The sequence below is a fragment of the Larus michahellis genome, chromosome 3 (genome assembly GCF_964199755.1).
Source record: "Larus michahellis chromosome 3, bLarMic1.1, whole genome shotgun sequence".
Taxonomy (NCBI): Eukaryota; Metazoa; Chordata; class Aves; order Charadriiformes; family Laridae; genus Larus; species Larus michahellis.
In genome coordinates this window covers 114,465,225-114,489,603 of record NC_133898.1, presented here as the reverse complement: position 1 = coordinate 114,489,603, position 24,379 = coordinate 114,465,225, and the positions used below count along the sequence as shown (strand labels likewise).

Below are 24,379 nucleotides of genomic sequence, written 5' to 3'. Positions count from 1 at the left end.
GAATGTATTGTGACTGTTAGAAAGATAGATCAAAAGTGACTTCTTGTGAGTTGCTCTTAAGCATCAAGTGTTTGTTAGAGGCAAAGGGCTACTGACTGTTAAGTATCATCTACTAAAGGAAGCTAGTACTGTGAGAAACAAGTTCCGGTCCGAATGAAATAGGCTCCGGCAGAATCCTCTGTGAAGCACATTTTTATTTACGTTCTTGCAAGAGCGGGTGACCTAGCAAGTAGGCACACTTTCAGTTCTTGAAACACACCTTTTTATTCCTTAATCCCGGCCGAATTTTTCCCTCCCCTGTTTCCCATTGGTTAGGTACTCCAGGGTTCACAGTCTGTCCAAGGCGCCTAAAATTCTTCCTGCATGTCCTGCCTCTGTTTACTTCTCTTTATGCTACACCTAAAGGGATTATCTGACTAGTTTATTTCTTTCCTTTTTGGTAAAAGATTGCTCAATGTCATTAGCCCTGGTTAAATGTTTGACTACCCTTCTAGACACTAATCCAGTAGGAATCAGTTTGTCCTTTTGTCTGTGTGATAAGAGATGTTCTAGGAGCCTTTGCTGGAGCCTCTTTGTCTTAGTCATTCCCTTATCATGCCACCTCTGATGGAAACGGCTTTTCTCCTCTGCAAAAGCAACATCTGCCTTTCTTACAGTACAAATAGATCTTCTGGGTACAAGTTTAGCAACACCAAAACTCAGAATTAGATGTACTAATGATCTGAAAAAGACATTAAAAATTGCAGGATGGTTGAGGTTGGAAAGGAGCTCTGGAGGTCATATGGTTCATCCCCCCTGCTCAAGCAGGGCCACCTGCCCTGCCTCTGGTCCTGTCGCAGGACACCACTGAAAAGAGCCTGGTTCTGTCATCTTTGCACCCTTCCATCAGGTATTTATATACATTGACGGGATCCCCCTGAGCCTTCTCTTATCCAGGCTGAACAGTCCCACTCTCTCAGCCTGTTCTTATAGGAGAGATGCTCCAGTCCCTTCATCATCCTTCTGGCCCTTCGTTGGAGTCTCTCCAGCATGTCCATGTCTCCCATGTTCTGAGGAGCCCAGAACTGGATGCAGTACTCCAGGTGTGGCTTCACCAGTGCTGAGCAGGGAAGAAGGATCACCTCCCTTGACCTGCTACCAATACTTTGCCTAATTCAGCAAACACTGGCAGGTAATAGTGTTTTCTTCAGACAAAGGAAGACTTTGAGGAACTTCAGAAGTAATAGAAGACAATAAATGGACAAAAAAATGACAGGCTTAGTTCAACACTGAAAAAGCAACAATACTTAACTTGAATTGAGGCTGTTCCACTGTGCGTACAACACAGTTGTTGTTGAAATTAGGAATGGGGTCTGTATAACATGGAGGATCTCCAAGAGAAGCTTCATAAAGCAAGCTACGTTAAGTGGAGAATAATAGGGAAGACAGAGTGCTCTTATATGGATTGGGGACGTGGCGTCATACAGAGCCCAGTGTTGAGGACTTTATTTCACATGGACTACTGCACAATTACTGCGGATTTGGAGAAGGTTAGTAAAAAAACTCGAATGAGAAATTGAGGACATTTGAGTTGGTTATCTTGAAAAGGAATTTAATTAGAAGGGATGTAAGATCAGAACCTGCCTAAAGCTGTATGTCTGCACAGGAGAAATTGCACTTGTGTTGTAGGACAGTGTGGGGGAGACTGGAAAGGGATCCGGGATGGAAAGCTGGATTTGATGTTCCTATTGCTGCTGAGAAAATAAAAGAAGCAGGAGTTATGACTGTCCTGTCCAATAGGGATACCCACTTCTGAAATAAGTATTTTTGTTCCTGTCAATCTGTTGCCCTAAGCAAGTACTTACTTTTAGTGATACGACTAGTTTGGGCTATGAATAGAAATGTATATGAATAGGATAGAAAAGTCAGCTTGTTAACTTTTCTCTCATGAAGAACGTAAACCCAAATTGCTTTTGAAATTCCACTTCCAAAAGGTGCAAGGGTTTGGTTCTATCTCAGTTCATAGTGGAAATACAGATTTTAATTTTCTAGGATGTTCTGGGCGCCAAGACTATAGGAAAATGCCAAGAAGGGCTTCAGTATCCTTACTAGAGATTCTTATTAGGATTCTGGAAGGATTAGAAATGCTAGGCATCAAAATCTAAAATGGTTTCCAGCTATAAGGAATTAAGATGAAGCCTTCATGAGGTAAACTTTTAAAGGGAGATTTTTAAGTTAATTTTGCCTACCTTCTGATATAGCACAGACATAGTATTTCCCATGGTTAAACCAATAACTTGTTTTTTTAATGTGTTTCAAAATTAAGATTGGATTCTTTTGAGGAAGATTCTGGGAGGCAAAAAATGTTTTCCGTTAGAAGTTGAGTCATGTAATCACTTCTACTACTTTTAGTCTGAATGTTTTTGAGCTGTATTCCTTGTATTCTTTCTTGTTATGCCCGCCTTTTTTTCTCCTTTTGAATTGTTTTCCTAATGGACCTCCCATTCTTTCACTATGAAAGTAGCATTTGTCTTCTAACCAGATATTTTCTAGTCTGAACTATTGCGCCATGCGGTTCTTGCAACTTGTTCCAATTTATCTGCTCCTGACAAGGATATTGAGTTAAGTGAGTGATTAGCTTGATCCTTTATGTAAAACAAAAATTGCCTAAGAAGTACCAAAATAAATTGCAGTGAACAAAATGTATCGTGACTTGTTTCTCCTTTTTAAGACAAGAATAGGTGCATCTCTTGTATGGAGGGGGAAAATTGCTGCTTTTTGTGAGAACTTGCTTTGGGATTAAGGGAATCCTGAGAAATTGCTGAAGTGTGGCAAAAGGGGAGTCGCAGAGGGAGCTGCTGATGCCCATTGCTCATCGAGAGGTTGCGAGGCTTCGGTGAGGGGCTTGGGGTGGGCGGCTGGGCCTTGGAGGGGACGGGGAGAGCTTCCGAGGGACTGGGGTAACTGAGCAGAATCCGTCACCGTTCAGAGAACAGCAGAATTGGCTGGAAGTACAGGCCAGTCTGCCAAGGACACAATGAACAGAGGGAGGGATGTGCTTTTTGTTCTGTCTGCCCTACTTGCTCTCAGATTTTTCTGTTTAAAATTTAAGCTTAAGTTCTTGTTCTAGTAATGCATGTGTCTATGTTGCTTTTGTTGTGTGTTGTGTTCCCCCTGCCCCAAATAAAAAGCCTTTATAACACTATAAAAAGCCTTTGTAACAAGCTTTCTGTTGGGGGCAGGGGGAGGATCCAGCCATGTAATTTTAAAACTGTGGCTAACTCTGGGTGTTTTGCATAACTCCTGTCCTTCTCTAAGTTGCTTGGGGCATGCACATGTGAAGAGTCCTTTAATGATGATTTCCCACAGCAAATCTTAGTGACTGGCGGAGCAGATGATTGTTAAAGTAAATCATCTTTTTGACTCCTTTCCTCTGAGATGCTCCCCTGTAATTTCCACGGTTATTTTTTTTCAAAGTATCTTTACAGATGTTTGGTGTCTTTAATAAAAACGTGAATTTTTCTACAATCTCTGTCACCTATACTAAAAGTTGAGATGACATGTTTGCTCTCATAGTTACAGACATCTGCAACTTAAAAATGTGTATTTGGGAGTAAATGGTTTGGTAGTTAGAGCAGTAAGAAAAATCTGAGATTTAGCTGTGATGCTTACCTTGCAATAGAATCTTCAATTTAAATTCACATTAAGAATTTACAAGTCTGTATAGGAGGTACACGTTTCTGCTATTACATAAATTAAAATATTGGGTTTTTAAATCTCGGTGCTTTTAGTACAATTCCATAAATACAGCAATATTTTATAACTTACTATATAGTGGCATATAGATACTATACAGATGAAACTACGTACAAAAGTATTACTGTTGTTGCATTTGTCCTGTGTGGCGACATCTCAGTTGTGCTCCAGTATTCATCACTGCAGCGTAACTTCTTTCAGTAAGGTCTGCTTCGCCCTGCATCCTGTGGTACTCTTCTCATGCGACTCTCCTCTCTCACAAGTGCTAGGAAGGATTTTGATGGTTTGAAAATTAACTTGTTTTGGGACAAAAAGCTGGTTTTGACATGACTATTTTATGCTTCACACTGTTATTGACACTACTATTTTATGCTTGGAATGCAGCTATGTTGTTATTTGATGGCAAACTTTAGTAGAAAAAAGTTGCTCATTTTCTTTACCATGTTTTATAGTCAAAAATTAACTGTTAAATAAACTGTTAAATTAACAGTTAAATAAAATGAATAAATTCATAAAATGAAAGTTTCGGGTAGAAGGGACCTCAAGAGGTCTCTGATACAGCCTCCTGCTCAAAGTAGGGTCAGTGATGGGGTCCAGTGAGGTTACTTTATTCTTTTGTGTCTGGATAACCATCACCATCCTATGCTCTTCTCCTTCAAGCTGATAATCAGCTGGGAGTAGAGCTATAAAAGATCATAGTGGACCTTGAACGAAGCTTGTAGGTGTCGTTTACAGTTGATGCTGCTTGAAGTAGAATGCTTTTTCCATGACAACTTCTGTTGATTCTTTTTTCCCCTGTCCTTTTTCATTCTACACTTCCCTTGTTACCTTTGCGAGATGAAGTACGACAAGGTTCTGGCATTCAGCTGAACTCACTAAAGCAAAATATGAATCTTACAATCTGTTTGCTTGCTTTTAATTCTGTGCTTTTCTCACAAGACTGACACCAACTTTTTTTTTTTTCTCTTGCCTCTTTCTAGTTTGAATGTGTGTGCTGGCGTAAGACTATGTGAAATGGTGTTACAGCAAACAGTATTTGCCCCTAACACCTAGCAGAAGTTTGAAAAGCATTCCATCTTGATGTTTTTTCAAACTAATTCCATTTAAATTTTCTAAGTAACAAAAAGGCCTAAACAGAATATGTTTTCAGACTGAAAGTGCCTTTACATAATGCTTTCTCAACTATTCCAACAACTAAAGGTGGGAGGAGAGTGATTACTAGTAGAGCAAGAGCATTATAAATGTTGCAGAGCTAGGACTTTGAATACTGAATAGTAATTTAAATTTAGTCCTGGCTGGAGGGGTACGTAGTGGTCTTAACATCAGGAAATGATAATTATTCATATTTTGAAAGCATAACTGATAATGAAATAACTGAGGCAAAAAATAGGAATGTAAACACAATGTGTTTTGCTTCACATGAATAGAATACAGGTGATTCAAAGCCCTCATGGGGTAGTTCTCATTACCGCAGTCTGTGACTACACAGATACCTATGCATTTTCAGTGGTCAAAACAGTATGAAATTCTGTTCGCTTACGAGGTACAGTCCACTTCCCCTCACGTTCTTTGGTCCCTAATAAGTGTCATAAACCCCAAACATATTAAACTGGGGTTTTTTTAAGGCATGTAGAACAGGGCATGCACATTTAGCTGACACTTCTCTTCAAATTTTGTTTATAATGAAAACACAGAAGGAAGCTTAACTGCAGTGACACTGCCAGGCATCGCAGTAACGAATAATCAGAGAGCATGCACTGTGTGCTTGTATTACAGATTAGTTTGTCTTGATTGTTATAATATATGTGATTTTTCAAAGTCTTGACATTCCTGGCAAGTGCAGCGTAGGAGCTTCTGGATGCATGCTAAATTTCTGGCTGACTGGCAATCACACTATTTTTAGGCTTGAAGGGTTACAGTGTGGAGTATAACATGCTTAGAATGAAATTAAAAGTTCTCTTCTATCTGAAAATTAACTTGAAAACAATTTATACATATGTTGAATGCTTTCTAATGAAAGTTGTTTTGGAGGGTAGACAAGTTTACTGTTTAGGTGTTCCTAGAATAGTGACCATGTAGCAGTTCAGTCAATCGTAATCTTTAACACACTTACTTATAGAATGCTCTTGTCTACTAGGTAAGTGTTTCTATTCATGTTTTATAGATGGGGCAGTCAGAGGGATTGAAATAGCTCTGTAAATTTAGCCCCTAAATATCAAGGTTCTGTGGATTTATACGATCGGAATTTGAATGCCTAAAGACCAACTATATAAACAGGAACGCTTGCGTTTGTGGATCTTGGTGTTTGTAATTGTACGATGAGCCTGATGGGTCTCCCAGGCCAATGGAGTTCAGTTCTCTTCTTTGATTGTTCTGGCTGTGTTGGCTGGTGACAGTGTTTTGGTGAACCATCTAATGTCCAGTGGGGCCTTTGCCATCGTAATAACTGTATTCTGCTTCTATATGTGTGTAACATATATTTCTTGCTATGAACAAATAGGTATAAACTATTTAATGTAAATTACCTTTTTGAGTGTTGCTCTGTTTAACTTGCTTCTAAGTGATAATATGTGGCTTTTAATAGTCTAAATCCAGAGTTTTTCACTGCATAATGTCTAGAATAATGATTAAAAAGAAATTAGAGCATATTTCCTAATTCAGACTAGTAACAATCATGAAAAACACAAATCAAGACAAACTCTATTCTCAGTCTTTTTTGTAGTTCAGGTTTAAAATTCATAAATGTCTCTTTTGAACTGTCTCTTGTGACTTTTGTGTTACCTGTAGATAAAGGAGTTTAAGTAACGAAAATTCTCACAAAGAAAGCTTTGAGATGGTGAAATGATTGCACGTACCTTCCTTGTACGTAACTTGCAGCCTCTAGGCAGTCCTGCTAGCAGCAAAAGATTTTGTACATAGATAAGTCAGTGTTACAAAAGATTCAGGAGCGAGAAGTTCATTTGCTTGGACACCCTGTTTGTCACAAGAAAAAAAACTGGTCTCAGGTCGCATAAAGAATGTTTCATTGTGTTTGGTCATATCCCTATTTGTACAAGCCCAGAATAAACTAGTAGTATGAGGAAATTTCCAGATACTCAGTATGAAAAGCGCCTGAATGCTGGGAGGATGAGATTGATGAAGTGAGATTGATTATTATTTATTTCCTTGGGAGAATTTTAAGTGACTTTCCTCGATTATATAAATTTGGTGAATTGAAAGTTGAGGTATGTAGTAAGTTTCAGGAAACAGGAGAGAGAGAATAATTCAGGAAGGTAATGGAACGCCTTGATGAGGAGTGATGGACAAATGGCACCAACATGGGTGTACAACATATAGGTGAATAATTCATGATTTTGATTTCATATCTCAAAGGATAGTTGATGTACAACCTGACATTCCTTATGCTTCTTAGCATTGACACAAAAACTGCATTTATACAGAAACATAGCCTCTTCTACTAGCTTATATTGTGATGAAATCTACCCAAAAGTGTCTGCTAGTTGACTGTACAATATGTTGTTAGGGACAGGTCATATGATTCTTTTGGCTGGAATAAACTGAGCAATTCTGATTTAATTTTTTTAAAGTGGTTTTTTTTTATAGTTAATGGTGAGATAACCTGATTGCTGTAGGCATTTAGAGGGAAGATTTTGAAGGGCATTAGAAGATCATGAACACTGGTTGTTTTGTACATCTTTACTGAAGAGCAGGGAGATTACAAAGCAGAGTGCAAGCAGTTCAGCAGCTAGCGTAGGCTGAAAGTGCAGGGAAGTTGAATTGTGTATGGAGATAGGATCAAGACAGTATGCGAGTAAATTGAAACTAAAAAAAGGTATAGTTTGTATAATACATGTGTAATATATAAAAGCTCCGAGACTACAGATATTTCCTAACTTAGAGATCATAAATGTAACTTTGAATAATTATTGTTTGCCTGGGGTTAATGTATGACACTTCCGTAGGTGATTGTGCCATGACTTGGATTATCATTGAGCAGTTAAATTTCTTTTTTTGTTTCCCGTTGTTAACTAGAAGAAGGAAAAAAGTCCCAAAAAATAAATGCAAGGCTTTTTTTTTTTTTTTTTTCTCACAATGAGTTCCTTGTGTACTTGCATGCAATAGTCTACAGGTACTGATTCTTCCCAGCCATCAAGCTGAAGTATTTCCTTGTGAGTGTACAGTGGGATTACTGTGTGCCACAAATAACCATTATGTATGAAGCTCTCTCTCTTGCTGAGAATTGGTTCATTGCCATGCCATTTCTATTTCATATCACTCTTTCCGTGGAGTATCTCAGATTCACCCCTGGAAACATTCATTAGTGTTTCTGTCACGAGGAAGAAAAGAAATATGCATGAAAATAGAAGTTGCCATCCTGTATTCAGGCATAACCTGTGTCAGGCTTCACCATGGAGCAAAGAAAATGGATCTACCAACAGGTTTTCTCCAGGCTGGGAGCAGGAAACAGCTGACTTTAATCTCTACATGTGATTCTGCAGGAGCATATGACAAATACTGTGACAGTGGTGAGTTGACGCATCATGTGAATGTTAGAGACGTTGCCATGCATTGATTAAAGGATGTAGAAAATACAAAATTGTTGTGTGACTGTGGTGCTTTAACTTAGCTTGCAGGGGGGTGTGGGAGAGAAAATAGGACAGAAATGAAACAAGTCATCTGAAGGGATAGTCTTTCCAGATTAAAGCAATGATAAATGTCGGAGCGAAGCAGGCATTTAGTTTGAGCTATATTTTAAGTAAATCAGATTTTTTCAGAAGCTTTTATTCTAAATGTTGTGCTACTTGAGAGGCGTGTCTGATTGCAAGATGATTTTGACAGCTTGGAAAGGAGTTGGGCTGCAGCTTTGGTGCAGGTCAGACAAGCCGTGGGGCTTGCAGTCGACTCAGTGGCCAGTTGAAATCAAAGAACTGTTTGATTCCTTCCTGAAGGTGAAGCAAGAAATAGATTGGGAAATAGAGTACTATCATCCCCTCTGATAAGTACCTCTGTAAAAGAGAGCATTTTGTTTTGAGAAATAGATTAAAAGGAAATGCAGCTGTCTGACAGATGTGTTAGATTGTTAACACAAACTCCTGGCTTTCCTTTGATATTGGAATCACTTAAATATTCTGTTCCTGTAACTAAATTTGATTCCTGTGGACTTTCACTTTGCGTATTTCACCTTGCAGGGATTTGGGTTGTTGATTAATCTGCTAGCTGCCCTGTATACTGATTCTGGCTGCACAACCACCTTCTCAGCAAATCACATCCCGTATGTTTCCCAGCTGCTGCCATCCTTAACACATGCAGAAAATGTCTCCTGGCTGGCTGAACACAAATTCCAGCTGGCATCACCTCTCTGCCCCCCCCCCACCTCCCCCGGCGGTGTTGTGGCGTGCTGTTTCTCTGTCTCAGGTGTTGTGTCTCCAGGCAAGGATGTGGGGGTCACAGCAGAGCTTGGGGGACTGAGACAGCTGGGAATGTCCCCTCCTCTGCAGCCCGGAAGGAGCCACAGCTGCGGATGTGGGGTGTGAGGGGGGTGTGTAGCTAGAGCAGGGTGATGAGTGGGTGAATGAAAATAACAGCTCGCTCTTATCTTTAGCCAAGATGATACTTGCCAAGTACTGAGTTTACGGCAGTAACGCGTTTAATGATTGATCTCACCATGGTTTTGCCAGCAGAGAACTACTTCTGTTTTCCTGGCTGTAAGTTCTTGTATGAAGCCTTATGGTCCACTGAAACAAAGTGATTTAGTCTTGCAAAATATTTTGTATTTAGCAGTTCCAGTTTACAGTTGCTAAACTATTATGGCGTGTAGGGCTGTACTTCAAAATAGTACTTTCAATAATCCTATTATTGTCAATGTTCTGTAATAACATCTTCATTTCCTTAAAAATATTCAGCAGAAGTTGTGTTGCTGCCTAGCTCCTAAAAGGAGACCATATTCTGGCTATGTGCTCTAGGGGTTTCTACTGGTTTGCAAAAGTAAAGATACTGGGCATGGTTCTAATGTTTGAAAGCAGGTATCACATGGGAGAAAGAGGAAGGATAAAATCACCTGCATGCTGTGATGCTGAAACATCATATAGCTAGGCAAATATTAGATAAAAAATGGGTGAAGAGATGAAAACTCACAGCGCCAGCATAAAGTGTGGAACTTAGCAGGTATTTTACTTCTGAGTTATGAGTACTCATCTTTGTCAGAAGATGTGTCAAGAATCTCCTTCCTTCATCTGGGCTTTGTAAGGCAGATTCCAGCATCAGGGAGTTCTACCTTTACATATTTTATGTTGTGAAGCTGTTAGGCTTTCTTATGTGTGTGTGCTTTTAAGTGCTATGTACTATTGTCCACTCTTTGAAATATAAAGGTCAGATCTGGTGGTCTTATCTACATTGTTTACTGTTATACTTTCGAGTGATTGCAGAAACAGGGGTTGATATGACACACTGGTTTTTTAGGTGAGAGAGAACTTAGGTGACCTCTCATGTCTCATCATTGTAGCGATAGGACGAGTGGTAATGTCTTTAAACTAGAGCAGGGCAGGTTTAGATTAGACATTAGGATGAAGTTCTTTACAATGAGGGTGGTGAGATGCTGGCACAGGTTGCCCAGAGAGGTGGAGGAGGTCCCATCCCTGGAGACATTCAAGGCCAGGCTTGATGAGGCTCTGAGCAACCTGATCTAGTTGAAGATGTCCCTGCTTACTGTAGGGGGGTTGGACTAGATGACCTTTAAAGGTCCCTTCGAACCCAACACATTCTATGATACTATTCTATTCTATCCCAGTTTAAGATTTTGGACAGGGTCAACTTCAGCTCTCAGCTCTGAGTCTGATAAGGGATACAATCAATTTTTCTATTATCACCCTTCCTGGTTCCATGTTCCTTTGGAGACTTACAGGAAGAATGAAGCACGTGACGTATTTCTTCCCTGGGATGGAAGAAATAAAATCACTCTCCTCCCTGCCTTCCCTTTAGTTGCAGATGATATTTCTCCTTTGTATGAGAGCCTGAAGCTGATCTCCTCGTCCTTGAGATGTTCCACATTTGGAGGGAGCAAGGCAAGAGGTCAGAAAGTGAGAGAATATAAACTTCAGGGAGCATGTGGAAAATACCAAGTTTTTAGTATGCATTTTGACAAGAATATTTGTGTTATATTTGTCATATATCAATGTCGCATTTGAAATATGGACTGTAGCTATAAATAGAATGATTGTCTAATTTAGCTTCGTTCAGGATTTATGTTAACAAGTCATTATGTTGCCATTATGTAGCAAAACATCAAAATACATTAGGCAAGTGATAATGTCTACAGCGAATCTGTAGTAAACAAAACTAGCAAAATCATAGCAAATGGTTCTGGGTGCAGTTGAGATAACGAAGCCTCATGTCCCATGGCTTTGTGTGTCTGGTTGTATGCAGGAAACCGATGGGCCTGGGCAGCTCTCTATCTACTGGCTGAGCAAGACCCAACATAGACACTCTATAGATGTCTGGAGACGTGGGCCTGACATGTGGCCAACATGTGCTGCCCAGCTCAGCAAGGCACTGCTCCATAGCGACAGGCAGGCCAAGCAAGTGGGAGCCCTTGTGCCATATGTTGTGTAGGACTGTTGTCGTATCTAAACATTGGAGAACTCTGTCCACCTGTTAAATTTTCTTTAAAAAGGCTATCAGATGCCAAAATGTTCAGCTTGAGGGTTGAAGAGGGCTGGGATAGCTGGATTGCTTGTTACCACAGCATGGTGGTATGAGTGCTTCCTTCTCTGGAAATGGGCTCACACGCAGTCTGGTTTTGCCTATTTTTTTTTGTCTGTTTTTTCAATGCGTTTTTGATCTTTGCTTGAAGTAACCGGGAGGGACAGACTAGTGTGTAAATCAGAAGGCTTTCAATTGGCTCAAAAAGATTAATATTGCTCACGTTTTCGAGAGTAGTTTCTTGAAATACTGAGAGGATTGGGACTTGGTTAAGGCCACACTCTGAGTCTGTTACTGATTGTGTCATAACTGATCCATGGTCTTATACTGATTGATATATGTCAATAGTTCATCTATAATTTGACAGGAATTGTGTAAATAGGAATTACTTCTTGGTGTAACAACAACAGGTTGGGACAGGTTAGCTTACCTTGTGACTGTTAGTCAAAACTAAGCTAATTCTAATCAGTATTTTTATTGGCTTGTACTTGATGATCACAGAATTAGATAGACTTCTAGCTTTAGCACTTTGGACCTTTTTGCTTGATGTATATTTTTCCCCCTGAAGCTTTGCAAACAAATATTCTAGGTTCTAACTGCATAGAGTTGAATTTCTTCATGTGAACACTGAAAACTTATTATGCTCATTAGAATTAAAACAATTAATATAGCTGCATTTTGATAAGATTTCAGTTCTGACACTAGAGATAAGATTTTTTTTTTTTTTAGATTTTTTTAATGTTGGCACAAGCAGTAGGAAAAACAAACAAACCAACCCAGGCAGCAGCTTTCAGAACAAGGCATGGGAAAACTCAGAGGCTATTCTGTCACCTTTTCTAAAAATCAAAGCAGTTAGATGGTGGTCAGGTCTGCCCTTTGAAACGGAATAATTACACTTTTTTTAAAATTTTTTTTAAAAATTGTTTTATTTCCTAACATAATGGAAGGAGTGGATCTTGACTGGATATGCAACCTTTATTTCAAGGCTAAATCCATAGTATGTGCTGACTAGCTGGTGAAAAAGTGCTCTGCATTGACAGGTTTGTTTAACTTTCTTCCAGCAAAATAGCATACTGTGCTGTTGTCCTACTGCGTGGGAAGAGCCTAAAATAACAGAAGCTGTTATGACATCTCCTAAAGCGCGCCTCTGTCAAGGTCGCAGTTCTATTCTTGCTGCATTTTGTGCAAACAGAGATAGGTATGGTAGGTACTTGGCCAAATATTTTATAACTAAGATGCTAAGACCCCCAGAGTATAAAATCAAACAAAAATGCAACTCCTGCCCTTGATTTTGCAAACATAATCAGCTAATGTATGTTATGGTTAGTCTGGGCCTATGTGCAGCCCGACTTGCCCGTCCATGGATACAAAGTTCTATAATTAACCTATGGATGTTCTTGATTTTTCTTAGCCAGCAACCCAAAATTTCTGAGGGAAACAATTAAAAGCTGGGGGTTCTGCTGTTAAACCACAGAATATAAAGCCATGGAAGCTTTATATAAGCAGGTTATGCTGGTTCATTCTGTGCTATCAAATTTGTATGTAGTTATGCTGAAAATCTAGAAATTAACAGGTCTTAAGCATTTTCAGAGCAATAGAGGGTGGTAAAGATGAGGGTGTTCATGTCCAGCATGATTAACCTCTGTCATTCTGCTCACAAGAACATTATTCACCAAGTAGCAGGTATAGAGTAACGCTGACTTTTAAGACCAATTGCTTTTCTACTGGAGGAGAAACATTAGCCTCGGGTAAAACTGTTGCATTCATGTACAGTCTGTAATTAATTTTGTTGTAGTTGGGCAAAACTTCATGTGGTTGAGCTCTGCAAAACCTTACTCATTTTTCTGATCTAAGGGGTGGTTTTGGTGAATGAGCCTTTGAAGAGGGTAGGAAACATGCAGGAAGAGTACTTTTGAAAGTTTTCAAAGCATTTCCAGATCTGTTTTGATTTTTTTCAAAGCAAAGCTGCATTTGTATGAGAGTTAAGATGATCAGCAAGTTGCACCACAAACCTGCTGGAGAAACAACAGGAATGACGCAAGCTGTCATAAACCTTTTAATTCTCCTTTGGGAAGAACATGTTGCTGTACTTTCCCTGCTTAAATGACATTTCTCACCAGCAGGGGATATGATATGGCGTGGCTAATCTGCAGCGATGCACTTGGAAAGTGAAAACACGTTGTATGGGTTGCAAGTTCCTGTGTTTTCCTCATCAGTTAAAAATTTGAAGTCTTCTAAGCTGTGTAACTTGGAGCTGGTGGCTGACGTAGTTGGAAGACAGTTAAAATTCATAGTTGTGCTTGAACGCAATATAGCAGCAAGTTTTAGTGCTCTGTGGGAAGACAGCTTTTATTTAGATTGTGAAATGGAATCTGAAATCGCAGCAAGAAGTTTGAGGCTAGGGTTTTTTCCTTACGTTTCTGCACTGTAACTTCAGCATGGATATTAACTGAATGTTGTGGGAAATACCACCATCTAGGTCATGATGGCTGGCGTCTATTTTGAAGGATATCTGGATGTACCCAGGTGGCTGACATGTTGGTCAGCAGATCCCAAAACTAGAGAAATGCTGTATAAACATGAAGGCAAGAAAGGATACACTCGTTTTGTTGTTCCTTCTAACTGGACTTTCCATAGTAAAGTTAGGTTTTGGTTTGGAAGAGGGTATTGGGATAGCAGGTGTTGGATCTGATAGATGTTTCTGGCTTTCCTCAAGGCAAGGTGCCAGCTGGGCTCCTGCTCAAGTGTCATAGCAAATGATTTTTTCTCCTTTTAAAGATGCTGGGAAAGCTCTGTCCCTCCCCAGACAAGATGTCGTCTATTATTCTGTTAAAAGGACTGAATACTTTTAAAACCTCCCACCCCCCATGCCCTCCCCAAGTACAGCATAAAAGCTGCAATAGCTATCACTTTATTGGGTTTCGTTGTTGAGAGATCGTCATGTGCTCATGCTGTTCCTTAGCACTTGGTTTTGATGCTTTTTTTGTATGACTGAACTGCCAGTCAACCCCTGGCTGACACAGCTGGATTTTTAGATATTTATAGAAATCAAGGGGAGAGAAATCCAGGCACTTGTAGTCAGTAAGCTCTGGAACCAGGACTGGGGGCTTTGTGCGAAGGACTGAAAGGTTCATACCCATGTTTGTTAGTCAGGTTCATTATACAGAGGTGTCTCATGTATTTGCATGAGTGTTCAGAGAACTTACAATTTTTGTTTTGATCTTGGTTTATGATCTTTGTTTTTTCTACATGGATAGCGTGATTCACTGTGAATGGTTATAGCAACCTTATTACATTCATGTAACCTGAAGGACTTCCTGTGAATCTTGAATATCAACTTGGATTTGTATTCAATATATAATCACTAACATGTAGTGGTAGCTTCTATTTCTCTTTTTATGCGTGGCAGGGGAGAGGAGAATGTGACTTCCATCCTCTTTGCCAGTTCTAGGGGAACTGGGGAATTGTAGAATGGTTTGGGTTGGAAGGGACCTTTAAAGGTCATCTAGTCCAACCCCTCCTGCAATGAGCAGGGATGTCTTCGCTAGATCAGGTTGCTCAGAGCCCTGTCCAACCTGACCTTGAATGTTTCCAGTGATTGGGGCATCAACCACCTCTCTGGGCAACCTGTGCCAGTGTTTCATCACCCTCATTGTAAAAAAATTCTTCCTTATATCTAGTCTAAATCTTCCCTCCTTTAGTTTAAAACAATTATCCCTTGTCCTGTCATGACAGGCCTTGCTAAAAAGTCTGTCCTCGTCTTTCCTATAGGCCCCCTTTAAGTACTGAAAGGCTGCAACAAGGTCTCCCTGGAGCCTTCTCTTCTCCAGGCTGAACAACCTCAACTCTCTCAGCCTGTCCTCATGGGAGAGGTTCTCCAACCCTCTGATCGTTTTTGTGGCCGTCCTCTGGACCTGCTCCAACACATCTATGTCTTTCCTGTGCTGAGGGCTCCAGAGCTGGACGCGGTACTCCAGGTGGGGGTCTCAGGAGAGTGGAGCAGAGGGGCAGAATCACCTCCCTTGACCTGTTGGACACGCTTCTTTTGATGCAGACCAGGGTGCAGTTAACCTTCTGTGCTGCGAGCGCACATTGTCAGCTCATCCACCGGTACCCCCAAGTCCTTCTCAGTAGGGCTGCTCTCAATCCCTTCATCCCCCAGCCTGTATTGGTACTAGGGATTGCCACTACCCTGTACTTGGCTTTGTTGAATCTCATGAGGTTCACATGGGCCCACCTCTCCAGCTTTTTGAGTCCCCTCTAGATGGCATCCTGTCCCTCAGGCGTGTCAGCTGCACCACTTAGCTTGGTGTCATCTGCAAACTTGCTGAGGGTGCACTTTTTCCCACTGTCTGTGCCATTGATGAAGACACTAAACAGTACTGGTCCCAATACAGACCCCTGAGGGACAGCACTTGTCACTGATTTCCATCTGGACATTGAGCCGTTGACCACTACCCTCTGGATGCGACGATCTAACCCAGTTCCTCATCCACTGGGCAGTCTACCCATCAAATCCATATCTTTCAAACTTAGAGAGAAGGATGTTGTGGGGGACTGTGTCAAAGGCCTTGCAGAAGTCCAGATAGAAGACATCTGTAGCTCTTGCCTTGTCTGCTGATGTAGTCACTCCATCACTAAAGGCCATTAGGTCAGCCAGGCAGGACTTGCCCTTGGTGAAGCCATGCTGGCTGTCTTGATTCGCCTCCCTGTCCTCCACGTGCCTTAGCATAGCTTCTAGGAGGATCTGTTCCATGATCTTCCCAGGCACAGAAGTGAGGCTGACGGGCCAGTAGTTCCTAGGGTCCTCCTTTCTATGCTTTTTAAAAATGGGTGTAATGCTTCCGTTTTTGCAGTCACTGGGGACTTCGCCTGACTGCTGTGACTTTTCAAATATCACAGAGAGTGGCTTGGCAACTACATCAGCCGGTTCCCACAGGGCTTTGGGATGCATCCTGTCAGGTCCCATAGACTTCCGTATGTTCAGGTTCCTCAGGTGGTCATGAACCTGGTCTTCTCTTGCAGTGGGAGGGACTTCACCTGCCCTGTGATTTGCTTATTAAAATGGACTTCTTTTTTCCTCCTTTTTTCCTTTTTATTTTTGTAATTAAAAATGTGTGTAATTTTGCCTAGTTCTATGTTTGATAGCGATGAGTAAGTTTTTATTATTTTTAGAAAACAAGAATCTCTTAATTTTACTAACAGGGAAGTTAAAGTTGATTCATTGATAAGATGAAAAAAATCATAAAGTATTTTAGAAATAACCAGAAACTAACTGACAGGTAAAATCCTATTACAAAATGATAGTATGTTACATATTGTAGGACTGGGGGTATTTTCAAAAGGTGTAAGGGAAGTGAAAACAGAAGTTCTGTGGGGTTTGGTTTGTATTTTGTAAAGGTGTATAAACATCTATGTTCATTTGGTGTTGTTTTGAAAGCACCACCTGATCTAACATACTGCTGTATCTCCTACCCTGACCTGATGCTGATTTTAATTTTTATCTATGTAATAAACTTTTCGGGAATTAATTATATTTACTTTAGCCACTTATTTCCTAAGTCTTGCCATATTGTGTTTCTTGTGATTTATTTTACTGATACTGCTAATGGTAAAACCAGCTGTATTTCAGTCCAGAAACAAACCTAGTTTTATTGCAAGCCATTTCAAGCAGTACTTAACTTGTTGCTCCGTCTTTGCAAAGTGTATGATAGTGTGTTCCTGTTTGACATGGACTCATCGATGTTCCACATGGCAATGTGTAGTTACCCTACTTAGATTTGAGCGTCAGGCTTTGATGTAGTAATACCAGGTTGCGTCATGTTAGAAAGGTGTATTTCTCACTTGTACATAAAGCAAATATGATCTTGAAACAGTAGGTTTCACTTAATGCAGCACCAAACGTTTTAACTTTGACCTTCAAGTTATTACTGAAGATGTTTACATTTAAATAGATAGCATGTTCCAACTTGCAGTGCTGAAGCAATTAAAAAAAAAAAAAATAATCTGAGAAGCCCAGCCTTTCAAATGTATCTGTAATGCATGGTTGTGGCCTAACATATAGGGGTCTATGTTGTCTTCTGCAGTGAACTGTTACGTGGACCACTGCAGAGGTGCTGTCATGCAGTGTGTATGACAGTGTGTGCTCCGTTCTCTTTTTCATGCTACTGTACTGTCACTGAAGCTGTACTTTGGACGGGAGTGTGTGTTTACAAATTCTTGAGAGTTCAGGCACTAATGCGAATAGCATAATGCTAATTTTGATATCAGAGTCTATTAGACTTTTGTCTCATCAAAGCTTTAAATTCAGATGAATTCAGGCTTTTTTTGAGCTGAAATGTGTTTCAAAGAAAGTTCATTTTTCAAAATTTAGGACTGACATTGGCCACTATGTGGCCAAGCATGTTATGTTTAATGGTGAGTATGAACCTCTATATCTTTATAAGAACAAGGAAATAATTGAAATTATTTATGTGTTGGAACGGTTTTCCACTCTTCATTTTTAACAGTTTCCAATCTCAAAGAACTGTTAAGGCACGAAGACAGATACCTAATATCGGGAAACGTGATAACCAGGGCTGTCTGTAAAGCCCTGGTGCAGAGTCTCATCTATGTACAATCATGCAAATTTATGATTAGATTATGTAAGGATTGCGAAGAACAGTAACCTGGACTTTGATCAACATTAAGAATGTGAAAGGTGAAAAGTACTGTTGTCACTGGACACTTGTTTAAGAGACTCACAGAATGATTGAGACTGTGAGGAACCTCTGGAGGTCATTGGATCCATTCCCCCCTGCTCAAGCAGGGCCACCCAGAGCAGGTTAGCCAGCATCACATCCTTGTGGACCTCCAAGGAGGGACACTTCACAACCTCTCTGGGCAAGCAGTGCCAGTGCTTGGTCACTCTCACATTAACAAAACGTTTCCTGCTGTTCTGACAGCACCTCCTGTGTTTCAGTTTGTGCCCATTGCCTCTGGTCCTGTCACTGGGCACCACTGAAAAGACCTTGGCTCTGTCATCTTTGCACCCTCACATCAGGTATTCATATACATTGATGAGATCCCCTGAGCCTTCTCTTCTCCAAGCTGAACAGTCCCAGCTCTCTCAGCCTGTTCTCGTAGGAGAGGTGCTCCAGTCCCTTCATTATTTTATGGGCTGTTCACTGACCCAGTGGTTCAGGTGTGGCCTCACCAGAGCTGAGTAGAGGGGAAGGATCACCTCCCTCGACCTGCTAGCAGTGTTTTGCCTGATGAAGCCCAGGATACAATTAGCCTTCTTTACTGCAAGGGCACATTGCTGGCTTGTCTTCAACGTAGTGTCCACCGGAACCCTCAGGTCCTTTTCTGACAAGCTGCTTTCCAGCTGGGTGGCCACCAGCATATATTGGTGCCTGGGGTTGTTCTTCCCTAGGTACAGGACTTTGCGCTTCCCCCTGTTGACGGTCATGAAATTCCCGTCAGTCCATTTTTCCAGCCTGTTGAGGTTCCTCTGGATGGTAGCAAGACCTTCTGGTGCATTGGCCGCTCTTCCCAGTTTGGTGTCATCAGCAAACTTGCTGAGAGTACACTCTGTCCTATCATCCAGATCATTAATGAAGATGTTGAAGAGGATCAGTTCCAGTATCACCCCCTGAGGTACACTGCTAGTTACCTGCTTCCTACTCAACTTCATGCCACCGGTCACCGCCCTCTAGGCCCGGCCATTCAGCCTGTTTTCAGTCCACCTCACTGTCTGCTCATGTGTCATCAGCTTGTCTATGGGGATCTTATAGAAGACAGTGTCAAAAGCTTTTCTGAAGTCCAGGTAGACAGTATCCACTGCTCTCCCCTCACCTACCAGGCCAGTCACTTCATCGTAGAAAGTTAACTTGCTGTAGAAGTTGGAGGGCATTTAAGCCACAGGAACCTACAAGTGAAGTAACTTTTAAACTGCCCTATGCGTTTCACTGTTCCATAATTGGGTAGCATTGCTGCTTCAGTCTGTGTTCCTTTGTTTAAACTTCTTGCATTAGCTACAAATACAATCTTTCACTTTTCTTGGAACTCCCGTGCTTTTCTCCTTTTAGGACGTTTATTAGTTTTTCTTCAATTGTACTTATCAGCATAGCTTTTCTGCTTGCCAAAGGAAATCGTCATAATGTTTTGTTCAAAAACAGCGTGTTTTACAACATAAACTGTATGAGGTAGAAAACGGTGTGTCTTTTCTTCCATCTGAGGGTGTGTACCTGATCCACTAATGTATTGTGTTTCTTGTCCTAACAAAGTTATGTGTTGCTGCTGTGGATACATTTGAAGTTATGAAAGCTGCAGTTAGCGTCACTTCTGTAATTCTGTTTTTTCTAGACCTATTGCAATATACTGTGAATAGACTGTTGTTGATAAATACGTGATCTTGCCAGTGGGGATAAAATGAAATTCTCTTAAATAAAACTACAGTTTTTTAATATTTCTTGGCTTTTTAGTATAGTATCTATGAGTGGGTATGTAGATATCTCTATACATAAGAGGTTGACTTTAAATCTGGGATTGTTTAGTATGTAAATGGCTGGTAAAGCTGAAAATCACACTGCCTGTTTAGTGAATGGGAACACTGGGACTGATCTCAGCATGGGCAGAGTAAACCCACATACTGCTCACTCATGCGAAACTTGGGTGATTATTTTCTTGGGGGGCACGGAGGTGTAGTTTTTCTGAAAGTATCTCAGGGAAATTTTAATTTAAAAGGGTTCTGCGTTATATCATACTCCTGATATCTGCAGTCCACTACATACTACTTAATTGTGTTAAATTGTTTTTCTTGACGAAATAATTTGGTATGAGCCAATTATTGTATAATTTTGTTGTATTCTTATTAGAAACACTTTTGTACCGATTAGCCACCCAATATAATATTGTTTCTGGATTATTAATATTAATGAAAACAGAAATTAAACTATTGCTAAAACAGGCACCCTAAACTTTTTTTAAAAAGTAACAAGTGTGGTTCGATGTAGCTACTGATACATAAGGTAATCTGTAATTTGAAAGTTGGATGTTTTAAAATATTAAATGGTTTATATCTAGCACAATTCTTAATTAAAGGTTAAACTGCAAGTGTTCTGTGCAGCAAAAATAGGTATTGCTTTCAGATTGAATAATTTCTAATATTTTAGAACTGATTATGTTAACAGTTTTTTGCAAAAATCTTTATTTGGAAAAGAAAGGAGAAGCATGTTCCAAGGTCCTCCTGTAGTGTCCCTCGCTGAAGGGAAGTGAGGGAGCTTCACTCAAAGCCAGTCCTAGTCATGATTTTCCATTTTGGTGTATGAGTATTTTCATTCTAACTGGATTTTGAATGTATAATATGATCTGCTGTGGAGGTTGCACATCCATCTTGTGAACATGAAACAAGTGCTTGGTTTTATTACCATGAGTGTTTCCTAACTTGTGTGGAAATGTTCAAGACTGTGAAGTTCACAAGTAAAGTTCTAAAGAATTAGTTAAGCTCCTGCTGGCATTCCCCATCCTTTTTGACTGCAAAGCATATCTGGCAGACGTTGTGGGGTGTATTGGCAAATCGGTTCTCACTACTGTAGTGTGGTACATCTTAAGAGGGGGGGGGCGGGGATCCCAACCCTGACCTGAAGAAACTATATGTGAAATTAAATTTGTAATACTTACATAAGGTGGTTATTATCTGTGTCTTTCTTATGTTTGCTGAGGGTCAGCTTTAACAGGAGGCATAAAGGCATCCTGTTCCCTTTTCATTCAGATATGTTTTAATGTGTGTATTTGAAAATTAATTGCCTTTTCCAGTTCCTTTGTAAACAGCAACAGTGGGATTCATGGTGCGGAATTTCGAATATCTAGAAATACATTCAGTGGAAATGATGTTTGGTGTATAATTTCCCAAATTTCTATACCCATGTAGACAAAAAGTTGACATTGAACTAGAAAAAAAGCTTAACATATGCATTTTCTCTTTATAGGATTTCCGGTTTTTACAGTGGTGCTTAAAATTATAAATCCTGTGCTCTATTTATGTGTATAAATATTTTGGCTAATGACAGTAGAATTTGTAAGTTAGTAGTGCACACTTCTAAAAAAAAAAAAGTCTATATGCTTGCATAGAATAAATATTACCAAAAAACCCAGTCAGAATGAAGGTGTAATTGCACATTCTAATTATGAAATATATACTCCAGAAATAATTGGAGATTGAACTCTACTTTAGGTAGTCTATTCAATGAAGAAATGTTTATGGTTTTTAATTTAAAAGCTTTTTTTTTTTCCATTTTCCTTCCAGGTATTGCTTTGTTTTTGCTTTGGGATACCTCACTGTGTGCCAAATTACTAGAGTCTATATCTTTGATTATGGACAGTATTCTGCTGATTTTTCTGGGTAAGGAGAAAAATAATCTTTCCATCTTATCCTCGTAAGTGATACTGTATTGGTTATGGGGGTTTTTGCCAAGTCAAATGTGTCAACCTTTTAAACTTTGGGAGAAACCTGAGCATGTGCGTGCATATTGGCACACATGCAAATACAGATGTACCTATGCTTTAGTCATGCAAACTGAGAATTTTGGGAACAGCGTGTCTGTTAGAACCATGAATGAGTTATCTGCTACCTCCTCTCCCTGTCTGAAGGGCATAAAGGATTTGGTGGCTGGGGGATTTTTTTTGCTTTTGCTTTTTTCCCCTAAAATCTCTGTTAACACCCATGACGACGTGATGAAACTTGGATTGTATCTGATGCACTTGCATGCCTGCCACAGTCTGATACCACTTTGTGAGGAAAATCTGAGTGTTGTATGGAATTTATCTTCTGGCTTCTTTCTTTTTTGTTTTTTTTTTGTTAAATATTCCAAAAGGAGAAAGCTAAGGAGAGAGGCACCCGTATGGTGGAATAGTCACACAGCCCTTGGAAATAGAAAGTTTTGTTTATGTGTGTTCTCACTTTATATAATGAACTTAAACTTATGTTTGACTCGAGCTCTGTAGGAGCAAAACCAAAATTAAACAGGCAAAGTAAAAATTGTGATTCTTCTTTCTACTAGAAACATAGAGAAGTGAAGCACAGCATTTCCTCTAAATAAGTTTGCTCCTGATGGTGCTTTATGTTGATTTAAAGGAGAATATGTATTTTTGGAAAAAAGAAATGGGGAGTGTTTGCTAGTCTACTTTAAAAAAAAAAAAATCCATTAAATATTTTTCAGGAATACTATGAATGGTAGTGGTCTTTGTAGTTTAGTATTACCTGTGTTGTGTAGTAGAGTTGTGCTTCGTGTTGCTAAGAGTCTTGTTGCTTCTTAGGCTTCATTGGTAACAGGCACGTAGTACAGAAACTCAACTTGTAGGCTGAAGCCAAAAGCTTTTATGGTTAAGTTCATCTCTTCTGTAATTTTTAGCCGGGTCTTACCTTCTGAAACATCTTTCTACATTTATGCCTACATCCAAGTGTCTGCCTTCAAGCCAGCTATCAGAGTTCCAATTGTAGTCAGTGGAGATCTGATCAATGTAGACAGTAGAGCCTGGAGGATATTTCAGCTGACCCACCGCTAAGTATCTACCTTAGCGTGAACTGGGTCACTTGCCAGATGCCCCTGACTATATTGACTAGATCCCCACTGGCTATAATGAGAGCTTACAACATAGACATATGCATAAAGACACTTTAAAACGAGGTTTACTGATATTGAATTAAATTTCACCGTTAGGAGTGGAACTTTAATCCAAATGCTATCCCTTCCAGTTCACTGTAGGGCCAGAGTGTACAACCTTGATAGTGATCAAAGCTCTGAGCTGACTCTGGAAACAAAATAATTGTGCTTGTTTGTTGTTGCTCTCAAACTATTAATAGAGCTTGAGCACACCATTGCATAAATGCGACTGTACTGCTTTAGATAGCAGCTGTCTTTGAGGCTCTGCTGGTTTGGTGTTAGCTCAGAGATTTCTGCTAGGTGTAAACACATCGAAAGATTTGGGAGATCTGTGCTCTCAACAGAACTGTTCTGAAGCTGAAGCCTAGATCCAACTCTCTGATGGTATGTTTGAGCTGCCCGATTGAAACCGTCCTTTCATGTAGCTGTTTGGGAGATTGATGTATGCATATCACATTAAATCTATGGCGTATACTAGATCTGCTCCCTTGAGGCCTGAGACAGAGGTTACTTCCAAAACAGGAGGAGAAAGAAAATGCACCAAAGGGGGCTATTTTCTGTCAACTTGCTCTGGTTCCAGGGGAAGAAAGTAAGCTCAAGAAAATAACAAAATTTGCCTAATCAGCTGTCGAACCCTAGCACCAGCCAGTTCTTCCAAAGATGTTGGCATGGATTCATATAGTGGTTAGCCCCCCAAGAGCTCTGAATATCTGTTTACCTAGGTATCTCTCCTATGCGTGCCATGCCCATCTAAAGTGGCCAAGGCCATGGAATCTGCAAAAAGTGTGCAGGGAAGGTATCAATGCACTGACAATGGAGAAAGCTGAGGAAACCTCATGCTGGAGGCATGATTTCTTGTGCAGAGCTGTGTGGTCCTGGCTTCAGTACTAACGGATCCCAGCTGCCAGCGAGCCTTCCACTGCCTCCTTTGCCTTTCTGCCAGCACCTAAAAGCGATCGCTAAAATCCTGGTTCACAGCCTCGCTGTTCCAGGAAGGGGCTTTTTCTCTTTTAGTCTCTAGATTGTTGCTCCTCAGCCAAATCTCTGAAGATACTGGAATAGGCACTTGAGAAGGAAAAAAAAAATACCAGGGTCTGCTTTGATAACAACGACAAATGTATCAGCTAGAATTAATGTAAGGTCTGACTGAGCTCCTCCTGGGCTCCATCCTTCCACCAGCCAGGATCCATGCTGTCACGTGTCCACTTACAGAAGAAAAACCCATTATGTTCAGAATCAATTGGGGATTTCTGCCAGCACCAGTCGGGTCTACATATTAAATGCTAGAAAGAGATATGAGG

The 24,379-nt window shown here is 40.3% G+C and overlaps 1 protein-coding gene across 2 annotated transcripts in view; it reads left to right on the top strand.

The window, feature by feature from the left end:
• The window catches only part of MBOAT2 (membrane bound glycerophospholipid O-acyltransferase 2), a 97,711-nt gene that overhangs the window by 42,216 nt on the left and 31,116 nt on the right, over positions 1-24,379 (top strand). For both annotated transcript variants that reach the window (XM_074581793.1, XM_074581794.1), the window contains one exon: positions 21,722-21,817. In XM_074581793.1, coding sequence (XP_074437894.1) covers positions 21,722-21,817 — 96 coding nt within the window. The remainder of the gene's footprint in view (positions 1-21,721; positions 21,818-24,379) is intronic.